Here is a 16595-nt window from a genome sequence, read left to right as displayed (position 1 = left end):
CTCCGTGACAAGAGGACTGAACTCAGGGGTATAAATAGACAAACTAATTAAGGACACAGGTGAAGATAATTAGGCAATTAACACAAACACAAAACACAGGAACAGTGGCGGCCTCTAGAGGCCAAAATAAACACGACATGAAAAGGAAATAACAGCGGCCTCTAGAGGCCAAAACAGTCCTAGTCCTAACAGAAAAGTGATATATTTTTAGATTATATGGATTTAACCAAGGACAATGTACACACTGTGAACTAACTACATTTCTTTTATAATAATAATAATAATAATAAATAGTTTTTAGTGAAACAGATGAAAATCTAAAGGGTTTTGATGATAAACTCTTTCCTCCTCCATCAGCTCCTGCTTTTACTTTCAGAATAATCCTGCACTCTTCACTTCTGCTCAGCAAATGGTGACGCGCCTGAATCCTGAGTTCTGATTGGTCGGAGCTCTGAGTTCTGATTGGTCGGAGCTCTGAGTTCTGATTGGTCGGAGCTGTGACTCCTGCTGGGTATAAAACCCCTCCCCCTCCTGAAGAGAGAGCAGACGGAGCGCGCGACACTTTCTCTCAGCTTTACCGGAACATTGAGAGAGTAAATAATCCTTTAGTGTTTGTTTATTTGTTTATTGTTTAGTTTGCTGAGTGTTTAGTGTTTATTTGTTTATTATGTAGTTTGCTGAGTGTTTAGTGTTTGTTTGTTTGTTTATGATTTAGTTTGCTGAGTGTTTATTTGTTTATTATGTAGTGTGCTGAGTGTTTATTGGATCAGTGAGAGATAAAGAGAAGAAGAGGGAGAAAACGATGGCGCTCAAAGCCCTGATTTTCCTCACAGTTTCTCTCCATCTTTCATCAGCAGGTGAGTTCTGTCATGTTTACTGTCTTTATTATATTTATTTACTCTCTAATATTAAAGTTGAACACTGAGGCTGTGATAAAGGGAGATCTGACAAACTTACACAGCAATCACACACCAAACAAATATAAACTAATATAGTACTCTGGAAAAAATAAATACACTTTATAATCATTATTATTATTATTATTATTATTATTATTATTCTGTGGTGCAAATGTGTGTGTAATTTATGCACATGTGACGTCGCTCCTCATTTAAATATTCTGTATGTAAAGGCAAGGCAAGTTTATTTATATAGCACATTTCATACACAATGGCAGTTCAATGTGCTTTACAGAAGTAAAAACAAAAACAGTAAACAATAGAGAAATAAAATTACATAAAATGATTTTATTTTTATTCTAAAACAATTAATTAAAAGAATTAAAAGAAAATAATAAGAATTAAACAATAATAAAAATAAAATAATAAAATGAAGTAGTAGTTCAAATAGGATGAGAAAAAAAACGCAGCAGAATAGAATAAAGAATAAAACAGAATAAAGTTAAAGTAAATTTAAAACGCAGAGAAAGTAAAGATTATAAAAAATGTAAAGAAGACAATATTAATTATTTAACAGAAAGCATCTGAGAACAGCTTGGTCTTTAACCTAGATTTGAAGCTGCCAACAGCAGGAGCATTTTTAATGTCCTCTGGCAGTTGGTTCCATAGCTGTACTGCATAGTAGCTAAAAGCTGCTTCACCACACTTTGTTTTAACAACTGGTTTTAATAGTAAATTTTTCTGTTGCGATCTGGTAGATCTGATTGGGTTAGGCCACTGCAACATATCAGAGAGGTAATTGGGCCCTGTGCCATTTAGAGATTTGTACACCAGCAGCAATGCTTTAAAGTCAATTCTGTAGCTTACTGGAAGCCAGTGAAGGGACCTTAGAATTGGAGTAATGTGCTTTGTTCGTGTGAGAACCCTCACCGCTGCGTTTTGAACCAGCTGAAGTCGTTTGATGGTCTTTTTTGGCAGGCCTGTGAAAAGGCCATTGCAGTAATCAACCCTACTAGAGATGAAGGCATGTAGGGGAGAGCGGGGTAAGATGAGCCACCCCCTGTTTCTAAGAAACAGTAAACAAATGTGACCATGTGACCACATTCAAAGGGGGGCGGGACCATTTACTTACACTTGTGGAGAGGAGCACCACATGTCAAACTAGGTGAGGGAGATATTTATAAAAATGTGTTTTTGTGCTTTCTAAGTCAATTCCATGTTTGTCCACAGTGAAGATGATTTAGAGAAGACAAAAGTAGAATAATATTTAGACACATTAGGGTTAAGTTAGTGGCTTTCTAAGCTATGATATGAATGCTAATAAAAATAATTTTGATTAGCCTAATCCCCTTTATTAGCATTTTTCTACAAAATGGTGGCCACGGGGTAAGATGAGCCATTAGATATGGGGCAAGTTGAGCCACTGGCTCAACTTACCCCATTGGTGGCTGAGCTTACCCAATATGGATGACACTTAAGTTTTCACATTTACTGGTCATATATGACAACAAATAAATAACATGTTAATATAAATGTGTTTAAAAGGTTTTTAATAAATAAAATAATACCCTCTGTTATTACAGGTGTGCATGATGCCACACTCATACAAAAGAAAAACAGACAGGGCCGCACAATCCCGTGCAGTTTTGGAGAGAGCCGCAGAGGAAGTCAGGAAAGGCAGGCCTATTCGGGCTGTGGCGAGGGATATGCATTTGGACAGGATGACTCCGACTAGGTTCATTGAAAAGATAAAGAATGGAGAGGTAGAGACCAAGTTGGTGAAAGTGCATTACTTCATTGGCCAGATAATCAAATTGGATGTCTTCGAAATAGAGGCAAGATTTCTCAAAAGAAGCTGGTCATGCCATGGCTCTGCAAGAAAGCCAACCTTTGTCTTCAAAGAGAAAGATGAGGCTGTCCTGTCAAGACAGGATATTGTGAAAAAATTGCCCCGCCCCTTTACTGTTGGTGGGACAGCATGGAGGGAGAGGCAAATGGTGTTCCCTTGCAATTTGAATGCTTGGAACATTGAATAATGATGAAATGATTGATGGAATGATTGCTGCATGTTTTAGCAATGTTTTAACCTACTGAAAGAAATAAGATTTTTTGGCACTGTTCTACTGTTTTAGTAATTTCTATAATATAGTATATCTCTCATTCCCTCTCTAACCATCCCTCTTTCTATCTATCTATGCATATCTCTCTCTCTCTGTCCATCTATCTATCCCTCCCTATCCCATCTCGTTCTATCACCTCTCTCTTCATCTCCCCTTCTCTATGCAACGGCCCTATCCCCCACTTGATTGACTTGACTTGATTCATTGATTGCACTTCTAATAATAAAAGTTGTTTACTTTGTTAACCTAACATGTTTTGTGTTGGCTCAATTTACCCCACACAGTGGCTTATCTTACCCCGTGCATGGGGTAAGTTGAGCCACTTGACATTTTTTTTTCAAGAGGTAATATCACTCTAACCATAAGAGCTTATCAATTATTTTTTGCTCAGATAGTAACAGTACACTTTGAAATTTGGTATGGTGTGTAGACTGGAAGCAAAAATGGCTTTAACATGTAGTTATGATGAAAAATGTAAAAAGTGGCTCATCTTACCCCGCTCTCCCCTATTAGTTTTTCCAGATCATTTTTTGACATAAGTCCTCTTAGTTTGGAAATGTTTTTTAGGTGATAAAATGCCGTTTTAGTGATTGCTTTCATGTGACTGTCAAAGTTTAGCTCGCTGTCAATGAAAACCCCAAGATTTTTAACCATTTCTTTAGTTTTAATCCCTTTTGTGTCAAGAATAGTGGTAATCCTGAGTCTTTCATCTTTTTTTCCAAATAGAATTACTTCTGTTTTATCTGAGTTCAGCTGAAGAAAATTTTGTGACATCCAGCTATTGATTTGATTGATACACTGGTAGAGACATTCAAGGGGGGGCATAATCATTAGGTGATAGAGCAAAATAAATTTGGGTGTCATCTGCATAGCAGTGATACAAAATCGAATTTTTATTGATAATTTGCCCAAGTGGGAGCATATAAAGGTTGAAAAGTAATGGTCCAAGAATCGACCCCTGGGGGACACCACAGGTCAAGGACATTGATGTTGAGGAACAATTTCCCAGGGTAACAAAGAAGCTTCTATCTTTTAAGTATGAATTTAACCAATTGATAACTTTACCAGTCAATCCAACCCAGTGTTCAAGTCGATATAGCAGTATGTTGTGATCAACAGTATCAAAAGCTGCACTGAGGTCCAGTAATACCAGGACCGATGTTTTGCCTGCATCAGTATTAAGATGTATTGTTTTGATGTATGTCATTTATAACTTTAATCAGCACTGTTTCAGTGCTACGATTGGCACGAAATCCTGACTGAAAATTATCAAAATGGCTGTTTGATATCAAGAAGGCAGTTAATTGATTGAAGACAATTTTTTCCAGGATTTTCCCGATGAATGGTAAATTTGATATTGGCCTGTAGTTATTTAACACTGAAGGATCCAGATTATTTTTTTTAAGAAGGGGCTTTACAACGGCTTTTTTTTAGGGACACAGGAACAATGCCAGTCTCCAGGGATGTATTTATAATTTGAAGCACATCTGTAATTATAAGATGAAGAACAGACTTAAAAAAGTTGGTGGGCAGAATGTCCAGTTCAGATGTTGAGGAACTGAGATTTTGTACAGTTTTTAAGAGTCTCATAATCAATTAAACAAAATTCTGACATTGTGTTGAAGTTATCTATCTGTGTCATTGGTGATTGCAGTTTTTCAATTTTTTGCAACTGAGATATATTATGAGAAATATTCTGCCGTATTTTATCAATTTTACCTTTGAAAAAGGATGCAAACTCATTGCATTTATTAACTGAGAGAAGTTCAGGTGCTAATTGTGGTGGGGGATTAGTTAGCTTCTCTACTGTTAAATAGCACACAGGCATTGTTCATATTCCTGCTGATGTTGGAGAAGACTGTCTTGCTTTACGAATTTCATAATTATAATTACAAAGCATCTCTTTATGGATTTGATAATGGATGTGAAGGGGTCAATCTGCTTCAAATCACCCAATGACCTAAACCCCAAGTCTCTAGATTTACATGAAATTTGGGGTACATGTCGGGTTTGACCCATAAAGTCCACATGTAAAATTTTAGGTCCATGCGACCAACGGTTTTGGAGATAGGGGGTGCCGTTTTTTTCACGATTTTCGCGGAAAAAAGGGCGTGGCCGCCAACATAAAAGGGGTCATAACTCCTGAACTAGCAGCCCGATTGAGACAAATGAGGTATCATTGGAAAGCTGAGAGCCCAAGGAATCCAAATATGCCCTTATTTGCAACATTTGGAGCATTTTAGGGGTGATGACCCTTTGACCTATATTTTGACCTTGAAATTGACAAAAAAGGTCACGTGACAGGCGGGCAAGACAAGGTTGATTTTGTACCCTAGTAAGTTACCTACAATATATCCAAAAATTGGAGATGTATTCTTTTTTGTTTTGGAGTAATCAAAAGTTGAAATTCATGCATCCTGAGCACTTCAGTGAATAAGTCAAAATAATTGGCTTCAATATATACACAATATGCATGGTATGTATACATGTTAGTTTTCCACCAACATTCAAACTTTGGACTCCCTTGAAAGGAAGTGGTAGCCCCACATTTTCATGAAGAACATGCTCAAGAAGTTAAAACAAAAGAAACCATTCTCATCTTTCTCTTACTTTTACAGTCTAGGAATGAGTGAAGCATGTAAGTAAATCATGAATGAAAGACTTGTGCTCAAGCACCTTTGAAGACTTCAAAAGAGATTTTTAAGTCGACTGTTATTAATCTAAGTTGCTGATTGTTTTAAAAACAAACTCTATATTGGGTCTGATGCATGCACATGCATGTTTTGGCCTACAAGGCTTACTCATATGTTGTGTACATGTACTCGATCGGTCACCGTGATCACCTGAAAATTGCAAAACTGTGTGCTGACTGGGCAGTGGATGAGGAAACCTTGTAGACTACTGGATTCAGAATGACATTGGACAAGACTATGCATTTGAAGTAAAGAAGTTCATCCATTAACTAAAGCTCAGACTCTGTGATTGTCAAAACAGTTAGAGTGGAGGCCCATATGTACTTAAGTTTTGACATTATGTGCGTTTCTAATGACTTATTCACTGAAGTGCTCAGGATGCATGAATTTCAACTTTTGATTACTCCAAAACAAAAAAGAATACATCTCAGATTTTTGGATATATTGTAGGTAACTTACTAGGGTACAAAATCAACCTTGTCTGGCCCGCCTGTCACGTGACCTTTTTTGTCAATTTCAAGGTCAAAATATAGGTCAAAGGGTCATCACCCCTGAAATGCTCCAAATGTTGCAAATAAGGGCATATTTGGATTCCTTTGGCTCTCTGCTTTCTAATGATACCTCATTTGTCTCAATCGGGCTGCTAGTTCAGGAGTTATGACCCCTGTTATGTTGGCAGCCACGCCCTTTTTTCGCGAAAATCGCGAAAAAACGGCGCCCCCTATCTCCAAAACCGTTGGTCGCATGAACCTAAAATTTTACATGTGGACTTTGTGGGTCAAACACAACTTGTACCCCAAATTTCATGCAAATCTAGAGACTTGGGGTTTAGATTCTTATTTTTTTTTTTTTTGGGTGATTTGGTACAGAATTACACGAAGTTTAGATTTGCGCCATTTTCTTTCAGTCTTTCTACATTCTCTCTTTAGCAGTTTAACAGCCGGGTACTGCTTCCATGGTGCTTTCTGCTTATTGACTCTTTTGATTTTGAATGGAGCAATATCATCCATAATTTGGGTCATATTTAAATTAAAAAAATTCCAGTAAATCATCTACAGAGTCTGACATTTTGGTTGAGTTCTGAGAGAGAGCTTGCTCAAAGAGAGCACGTGTGTTGTCTTTTATGACTCTCCTACCTATAGTCGTTGAGCTGTTCTGAATGTGAGGAGACATAGAAACATCAATGAAAACACAGAAATGATCAGATAAGGCCAGGTCAACAACAGTATTAGAAACAGTAAGACCCTTTGTGATGACAAGGTCAAGAGTATGACCACGAGAGTGGGTCGGCCCCTGTACATGTTGTACTAGGTTGAAGTTGTCAATAATTGCAAATAGTTCTTTGGCATAAATGTTATCAGTATTATCTACATGCAAGTTAAAATCCCCAGATATAATAAGACAATCAAACTCTAAGCAAATGACTGATAACAGTTCACCAAACTCTTCAAGAAAGACTTTGGCTGAATGTCTCGGAGGCCTATAAATAGTTAATAATAATATGTTAGGAGAACATGTAACAAGTGCACATAAGTGTTCAAAGGACATAAAATCACCAAGTGAGGATTGTTTACATTGAAAAGAGACTTTGAATATATTTGCGATCCCTCCACCTTTCCCTTGTCGGGTAACATTCAAAAAAGTAAAATTTGGGGGAGCTGCTTCAATAAGGGTGGTAGCACTATTTGCTTGATCCAGCCAGGTTTCAGTTAGAAGCAAAAAATCAAGATTGTGTTTGCAAATAAGATCATTAATTAAAAATGACTTGTTTAAAAGTGATCTAATGTTCAGAAGAGCTAGCTTTACAGAAAGTCTAGAAGTAATATCTGCTTGTGCACTCTGATGCTGTTTTAAAACAGGAAGGAGATTAGATTGGTTCACCCCCAGGGTTAAATGTGCTCTATGTTTTCTGTTTCTTATCAACACAGGAATAGTGAATGGCATAGGCACATTGGGTCCCAGCTGGTTTTCAACACTACACCCATTTGCAGGGACCCAGAGTACATCAAACAAGACTTTCTAAATGTTCCATTTGGTTCGAGGGTGAAAGGATTGGAGATGACATGTATCTTTTGGATGGTGAAAAAGATTTGTAGCCAGCTGAAAGTCCTGGACGAACACAATTTTGATGAACTGGGTACACTGCTTGTCGCGACAGATTTGGGCTGGAAAAAGAGTGTAGCCATTGGGAGCAATTTTTCATGCTATTTGGGAAATCCATCCGAGGAGAAGTGGAGTCATCTGTCTTTGAATGTTGGGAGCCTTGCAAGTCAGATGTCTGTGTGTCCTTGATGACGACTTGCAAAGATGATTGTTTAGGCTCTGTAACCATGTCAGTCTGCGACATCTTATCAACTGTTTTCCTCAATGCTGGCTGAGAAAAGATTGCAAGTCTGTAATGGTCTACTAAGACTTTGGCTCCAATCCAGCTGAGTTCAGTGCTATTTGGCTTGTAAAATTCTCTGCGATTCCAGAAAAGGTTAAAATTGTCTATGAAGTTCATACCAAATGAAAAACAAGTTTTTCCAAGCCAGGTGTTAAGACTGAAGAGTCGAGAAAAAGCAAAACTTCCTCTCGCTGGGAGTGGGCCACTGATAAAAGATTGAATTCCGGTCTTATAGAGCTCAGAAAAAAGTTTTCTGAAATCATCTTGGACAAACAACTGTTCTCTGAAAACATCATTTGCTCCCACATGCACAACAATACGTTTAATAGTTTTATGCTCGGACATGAGTTTCAAAATGCTGTCTTTGGTGTCAGAGATGGATGCATTTGGAAGACAACAAATAATCATCTCATAACCTTTTAATTGTCTTACAGTGGAATCACCAAGAACAAGGGTTGTGGGATCAGGTGATGTTACGAGCTGCTTTTTGCCTCTTCTCACAGCTCTTCGATCTTGGTGCGATCTCTTTTTACTATGTGTTTGTCCGCTTGAAAAATCCTCCTCCACATCCCTGAGGCATTCAAATTTGTTCTGAAGCCTTATGGGCTGTGGATTTTCCATAGGATTGTAGATCCTATTGTAATTTGTAGAACGAGCTGGTGTTGAAGTAATTACTCTTCTGTTTTTGTTTTTGGGCTTACCACCCATCATTTGCCAGTTTTCTGTACTCACATTTTGCCCAGCTTGATTGATTGATGAATTCTTCCACTTGATCTGCAATGTCCTCGGTCTGTCGGAGTGCAATCTCTGCATTCTCAGCCACTGTTTCTGTACTCCTTTCCTGAGATATCACTTTTAATTCGTCCGTCTTTGGCAGAGCATTAATCTTTGATTCCAGAATAGAAATCCTCTGTTCTAGTTCCATGCATTTTCTGCAGGATTTTTTGCTCCCTGGCATTTTGTAAAAAAAAAAAAAAAATAGTGGAAATTAAATTAAAATTAAATTAAAAGCTTATAAAGATGAAAAATAAAATGAGAAAAAAAAATTAGTGTTGCATCGATACCATTTTTTTGGCCCCGATACCTATACCTGGCTGTGCAGTACCAGCCGATACCACTCCGTTTGAAATATATATATATATATATATATATATATATATATATATATATATATATATATATACGTATAGATGAATTTTACAAAGGTGAGTTTCAGTTCCAACATTTATTATTCCAACATTCCAAGATTTTTATATATATATATATATATATATATAAAAACTCAACTCCACCGTCATAGCAACGCACAAATGCAAGCAGCGCATGAGTCTCTCTCTCTCACACACACACACACACACACACAACTTCTACGGCTCTTTTGAAACAGGTCTCAAATTACTGCGGCATTTCTTTCATTTCTTTTAAAAGACAAGTGAAAACATCAAGAGAAAATAGCAAAGTCTAGACAAGTAGACTTACGTTATCTTTGACTTCGGGATGCTCCAGTTGAGCAGCATGCTCTCTATTGCTCCTGCAATGGCTTCGCCGGTGTGTGATCCCTTGAATTCATTCGCATGAAGTACTACGCTTTCCAGAATGAATGTTTCCGAGTCCACCCAGTGGGCTGTCAAGCTAAGCAGGGAAAGTGGGGAGACTTGGCTGCTCCAGATGTCAGTTGAAAAGCTCATGGTCACTGCCTTCTCCAGCTTTCTTAAAACATGCTCCGTTACTTTATTTTTTAGTGCAGGGATAGTCGTCTCCGTGATGTATTTGCGACTCGGGACCTTATACTTAGGTACTGCGTGAGCCATAAAAAGCCGGAATCCCACGCTTTCAACAAAGGCAAGGGGCAGGTTACAAAGAACAGTCATTTCGGTGATTTTTTTCGGACATCTGTCTTGCTGCTTCACTCTTCTCGTCCCAGTGCTTCTTCCTACAAAGTGAACTGACCAGGGTTTGTTGCTGCGGTCCATCCCCCTTTCTCTTGCTAGCAGTTGCTGCAACCTCAAACTCTTTGTGTTCGTTCACATGTTTTGTCTTCAAATGTTTTATCAGGTTCGAGGTATTGAAACTGGCCGATTTAACTCCACCTCTCGAAACTTTCAGGCCGCAAATCTTGCATGTAGCCATTGTACTCGCCGGAGTTTCTATGCTGAAATATATCCAGACTGCCGACATTTTCTTTTCGTGGTTTGTTTTTCCTCCGCATGAAAAAGCTGCCCCTGTATTGGTTAAGAGCGGCTATTGGCCCGCTTTCATTGGTCTGGAGCAGGTCAATAGCAATAGCTGCTTGGCGTGCTTGGCAGGCATGCACAGTGATCACGTGTGATCACACAACACAGAGTGTAGTGAGTGTCGGGAGAGAGAAGGCTGCGTTCAAGTGTCAGACTAGCATCGGTAAATGGTATCGGCGCCCTATTTCTTGCTACTCGCCAATACCGATACCACCATTTTAGTGCCAGATCGGGGCCCCGCCCGATACTGGTATCAGTATCGGTGCAACACTAAAAAAAATAGTGGAAATTCAATGAGAAAGTAAAGTATAGAAATAAAGATCAAGAAAGCAGGAGCAAAGCAAAGAAGCATCCTACTCGCTTGAGTAGGAGGAGCAGAGTGTAAATGTAAACAGCTGTAATCAGCTGTGTTAAACAGTAGGGAGGGAGGGAGGCGGAGTTTAGTCCTCACAGTAGGATGGCGGAGGGCAAACTGTCCACAAAATCAACAGAAGGAATAAATACAGATTAAATGTGTTTATTAAAGGGTTAATCTCTCTTCGGACTCGGTGTGCTTTCTTCATGTTTTTTATTTAAAAAATGAATTTATCTTTTATAAAAAATCCTGCAATATATAATATTTAATGCAAGCACTAATGAATGAATAAATAAATAAAGAGAAGTAGTGAGCTGATGCTGATGTTGTTGAGTATAAAGGTGAGTAAATACTGAGAGACGGTGAATGAATATTGTCCAGGTTTACTGGGGACTCTGTGGATTAAATCTCTGAGATTCAGCCTGGATTTTATTCTGCAGATTCGAGCTGCTGCTGCCTGTGTTTACTGTTTTCACTGTTTTATACAAACACCTCTGTGTGTGTGTGTGTGTGTTTACACTGTTAGTCACATACTCTCTGCAGTACTTCTACACTGGAGCTACAGGAATAAATTTCCCAGAATTCACTGCTGTTGGTCTGGTGGATAGAGAGCAGTTTGTGTACTATGACAGTAACATCAGGAAGGTGATCCCAAAGACGGAGTGGATACAGAAGGTCGACACTGACGATCCGGATTACTGGAACAGACAGACACAGAGTGCGCAGGGTTCTCAGGAGTGGTTCAAAGCCAATTTGCCTATCGTAATGCAGGGCTTTAATCACACTGCAGGTAAACACAATCTCTCACTCTCTCACACACTCATTCACTCTCTCTCCCTCTCACTCACTCACTCCCTCTCTCTCCCTCTCACTCTCTCCCTCTCTCTCACTCACACACTCTCTCACTCCCTCTCTCACACTCACTCTCTCCCTCTCACTCTCTCTCAGTCCCTCTCACTCACTCTCTCTGACTCACTCTCTCTCCCTCTCTCTGACTCACTCTCCCTCTCTCACTCCCTCTCTCTCCCTCTCTCACTCCCTCTCTCTCCCTCTCTCACACACTCTCTCTCCCTCTCTCACACACTCCCTCTCTCACTCCCTCTCTCTCCCTTTCTCTCACTCACTCACTCACTCTCACTCACTCTCTCCCTCTCACTCACTCTCTCTCCCTCTCTCTCTCACTCTCTCTCTCGCGCACACACACACACTCTCTCACACTCTCTCTCGCGCATGCACCCTCTCTCTCTCCCTCTCTCACTCTCTCTCTCACCCTCTCTCACACACTCTCTCCCTCTCTCTCACACTCTCTCTCGTGCGCACACTCTCACACACTCACTCTTTCTCTCTCTCGCACACTTTTTCACTCTCTCTCTCATACTCTCTCCCTCTCCCTCTCACTCTCTCTCTGTCTCTCTCTCACACACACCCTCTCACACTCACTCTCTGTCTCACTCACTCTCTCTCACACACTCTCACTCTCACACACTCTCACTCTCTCTCTCACACTCCCTCTCACACTCACTCTCTCTCTCACACGCCCTCTCACACTCTCTCACAATCTCTCTCACACACACACTCTCTCTCTCACACACTTTCTCTCACACTCTCTCACTCTTTCACACTGTCACACTCTCTCACTCTCTCTCATGCACACACTCTCGCGCACACTTTCTCTCTCTCACACACTCTCACTCACACTCTCTCTCGTGCACACTTTCTCAATCACTCACACTCTCACTCATACTCTTTCTCTCTCACTCACTCTCTTTCACACTCACTCACACTCTCACTCTCTCTCGCGCACACACTCTCGTGCACACTCTTTCACTCTCTCTCACACACTCTGTCTCACTCTCACACACTCTCTCGCACACACTCACTCCCTCTCTCTCTCTCTCATCACTCTCTCACACACTCTCTCACTTTTTCTCACACACTGTCTGTAAAATTAACTGAATGAGTGAGAACCAACTGTGGCTGAATCTAATAAGGTCTGTAAATGTGATGGTGTGGAGGTAGTTGAGACGGCGGTGAACGCTGATCCTCCAGCGAATGCTCAGGTGACCGTGAATGAAATTGATGTTTCAGTCGCAATGGCTGAGACCGCTGTTTCCGAAATGTCGGAGACAAACACTCCAGCGGAGACGGTGGAATCTCCTCAGTGTAATTCAGAAGGTCTTGAGGCAGATAAACCTGTGACACAAACTGAAATAAAACCGGGAGAGGGGGAAACAAGTGAAACGACGACAAAAACAAATGTTTTCAAAGTCCCCAAAATTAAAAGAGAGAAGAAAAGTGAATACAAAGCCAACAAACACTCAAAACCTGATATCGCTGTTGCTCATTCACAACCTGATGACAGTGCAATGGAGAGTGATGATTATTCCACTGATTCTAGTTCCCAAGAGATTTATCCACCTTTAGTCGTGATGCATTCCACTCAGGAGATCAGTGACTTTCTACAGATTACCAAATTTCAACGAAATGTCAAAATAGAGGAGTTTTTCCCAAACATACAGCAATTCATTAGCGACGCCAAATATTTAATGAAGTCAAATGATGGCGAAGGTTTTACAGACCAAGAAGTTTTTCACCTGAGGAAAATTGTGAGTAAATTGAGAAAAGGAGTCTATCGATGATGCACAGTAATTTCATTATGTTTCTTCTGGACTTAATTTTCTGTTATTTTGCTTCTTCTGAAACGGGTGAAGTTAGAGTTGCTGCTTTAAATTTAAACGGAGCTCGAGGTCGAAGGAAAAGAGCAGATTTTTTTTAACTGAGTAAGCAAAGAAATATCGATGTTTTCCTCGTGCAAGAGACACATAGTGCCGTGAATAATGAAGTCGATTGGATGAAAGAATGGGATGGGCTTGCCATACTTGGTCACAATACTTCGTTAAGTGGCGGTGTCGCGGTACTTTTTAATAAGTCTTTCCTTCCACGTTCTCATGACGTAGAAGAGTTGGTTAAAGGAAGACTTTTGAAGGTTAAAGCTGTGTTTGAAAATGATGTTTTTGTTTTCATTTGTGTTTATGCTCCTCCATTAGCTGTGGAGAGAACAGGGCTTTAGAGCAACTTGGTGATGTTCTTAGTAAATGTAACAGCAGTGATTTTCTTTTCTTGGGTGGGGATTTGAATTGCACTGCTGATGCTCTGGATCGTAATCATGTAGAACCTCACGCTGCCTCTCGTCAACGTTTTATTGAATTAATTGAAGCTTATGAATTGATTGACACGGAGAGCTTTTCACAAGAAACAGAATTTAGTTGGACTCGCTGCTCTGATAATTTCTTATCAAAGGCAAGGGATGTAGCCAAAGCACAAATTAAACTTTTGTGTCAATAAACTTCAGTGTCAGTAGAGATTTAGCGAGATCCATGAAGATAATAGAAAATGAAATTTTACATTTACAAAATTTGGTAGATAATAATGGAAATTTGCAGCAAATAGATATTCTTAAAAGAAAAAAGAAGGAATTGGCTGATATGTTGGGGGGGAAAAAAAACTCCAGGAGCATTGGTTTGTTCAAGAATGCAGAATGTTTGTGAAATGCATGCTCCATCGAAATATTTTTTTAATTTAGAACAAAAAAATGGGGAAAAAAAAGTTTATTCATGCTGTGCGCTCAGAGACAGGAGAACTGTTGACCAAGCCACCTGAAATAAGAAAACGTGCAAGATGTTTTTCTTCAGAGCTTTTCAAAAGCGAGTGGGTCAGAGAGCAAGAGGTGGAGGATGATTTCCTCAGTGGCCTGCCAAAGCTCTCAAAAGCTTCAGCAGAAAAGCTGGATGGATCCTTGTCACTGGAAGAGCTTCATGCCGCCCTGATGGGGATGGAGAATGGACGTGCTCCTGGTATTGATGGTTTGCCAGTCGAGTTTTATAAATGCTTTTGGTCAGAGGTGGGGAAAGATCTCCAAGAAGTTTTGAACGACAGTATTAAGAGGGGGACGCTTCCTCTGAGTTGTTGGAGGGCAGTGTTGACCCTGTCACCAAAAAAAGGTGATCTGACTGACCTGAAGCAGTGGCGTCCAGTGTCTCTTTTATGCACGGATTTTAAAGTTCTTTCAAAAGCATTGGCTACCAGATTGGCAAAAGTGATGGGAGAAATTATAAACATTGATCAAACTTACTGTGTTCCTGAGCGATCCATTTTTGACGACATTGTCCTTATTAGAGACGTTATTGAAGTCTCTAGTAGAATGAATAAAGACTATGGCTTTGTTTTCATGGATCAAGAGAAAGCATTTGACCGAGTTGAACATAACTATTTATGGAGGGTGTTGGAGGCGTTTGGTTTTAACACAGGGTTTATTAGCAAGATTAAAGTGTTCTATAATGACAGTGAGTGTATTAAAGGTTAATGGTGGATTGTGTCCCCCTTTTAAAGCCCATAGGGGTGTGAGACACGGCTGTTCCTTGTCTGGATGCTTTATTCCATGGCAGTAGAGCCCTTGCTCCATAAACTAAGAGCTAAAATGTCAGGTTTCTCTTTGCCCAACTGTGAAAATGTTTTTTCTCTCTCTGCTTATGCTGATGACGTGGTGGTTGTTTGTAAATGATCAAAATGATGTTGATAATTTGAGTCATGTCGTAAAAAAGTTCGGAATAATATCATCTGCGAAAGTTAATTGGACTAAGAGCGAGGCAATTCAAATAGGTAACTGGACAGATGGTTTGCCAAAACTCCCAGAAGGCCTGAAGTGGAAAAAGGGGGATTTAAATATCTTGGTGTTTTCTTAGGTGATGAGAATGTGGTTCAAAAAAATTGGGATGGACTTCTTGAGAAAATAAAGAGCCGTTTAAAGAAATGGGCATGGCTGTTACCACAAATGTCATACAGGGGACGCTGTTTAATTATCAATAATTTAGTTGCATCATTTTTATGGCATCGTTTAGCTGCTTTAGATCCACCGACGGGTCTTTTAATGAAGATTCAGTCTATTTTAATTGATTTCTTTTGGGATAATTTACATTGGATCCCTCGGAGTGTTCTTTATTTGTCAAAGGAAGAGGGTGCTCAGGGTTTCATTCATTTAGCCAGTAGAACTGCTGCTTTTAGGCTTCAGTTCATTCAGAGATTTCTCACAGGACCTGAAGATCTGGTCTGGAGACCTGTGGCCTGTGAAATAATGCGTAGCATGGGCCGTCTGGGCCTTGACAAATGTTTGTTTTTCTTGGACCCTCATAAAATAGATTATTGGTCATTGCCTGTATTCTATCAAGGTATCTTTAAAACATGGGGTTTTCAAGGTGAAGAGGGCAGAAGCGACTGGTTCACTGCGCTGGCGATTCCAAGAGCCCCTAATCTACGGGTCGAGACTGGATATTTCAAGGAACGTGTCGCCTGGTTTAAACAATGATCTCTGCACGAGTGGACTAATAAATCTCCATCAGTTGGTGGATGTTTCAGGCTCTCTGATGGACAGTGTGCCTTTGGCCGCACGCATAGGACTGAGATCATTGCGTGCGGTCAATCGAACATTATATTGTTGAACAAAGTTGACTTCACGGGAACGAGTGTTGTTGAATTATGTGGACAGGGTTGTGACACCAGATGTGGAGGACCCTTTCCCTGAATTGCTGCTAATGGCTAACTTGGATAATTGTGAAGGTTTATTTTTGCTCCCTTCAAAAGAATTTCTATTTAGTGAAGCCGGTGGTAAATGTTTCTACAGGAGCTGTGTGAACGTGTTAAACAAAACTAAACAGAATAAAAGGGTTGCTACGCCGTGGCGTTCCAGTTTTGGTTTGGTTGGTGGTGTTCAACCAGCATGGAAATCTTTGTACAAACCACCATTAACAAAAAAAAGCTGGGGATTTCCAGTGGAGGATTTTACACGGTATTTTAGCTGTAAATTCTTTTGTTTCCATTTTAAATCCAAATCTCAGTCCTGAGTGTTGCTTTT

At 39.9% G+C, this 16595-nt stretch overlaps 1 protein-coding gene across 2 annotated transcripts in view; it reads left to right on the top strand.

Annotated features, from left to right (window-relative positions):
* The first annotated feature begins 478 nt into the window (after positions 1 to 478).
* LOC132872789 (class I histocompatibility antigen, F10 alpha chain-like) overlaps positions 479 to 16595 on the top strand; it is a 190576-nt gene continuing 174459 nt past the window's right edge. Inside the window, exons 1-3 of one of the 2 annotated variants that reach the window (XM_060907873.1) lie at positions 479 to 593; positions 747 to 857; positions 11214 to 11477. In XM_060907873.1, coding sequence (XP_060763856.1) covers positions 803 to 857; positions 11214 to 11477 — 319 coding nt within the window. In that variant the 5' untranslated portion in view covers positions 479 to 593; positions 747 to 802. The remainder of the gene's footprint in view (positions 594 to 746; positions 858 to 11213; positions 11478 to 16595) is intronic. The other variant, XM_060907874.1, reaches the window with a different exon arrangement.

The sequence above is a fragment of the Neoarius graeffei genome, chromosome 24 (genome assembly GCF_027579695.1).
Source record: "Neoarius graeffei isolate fNeoGra1 chromosome 24, fNeoGra1.pri, whole genome shotgun sequence".
In the NCBI taxonomy this organism is placed as follows: Eukaryota; Metazoa; Chordata; class Actinopteri; order Siluriformes; family Ariidae; genus Neoarius; species Neoarius graeffei.
This window is presented reverse-complemented; position numbering and strand designations above follow the sequence as displayed.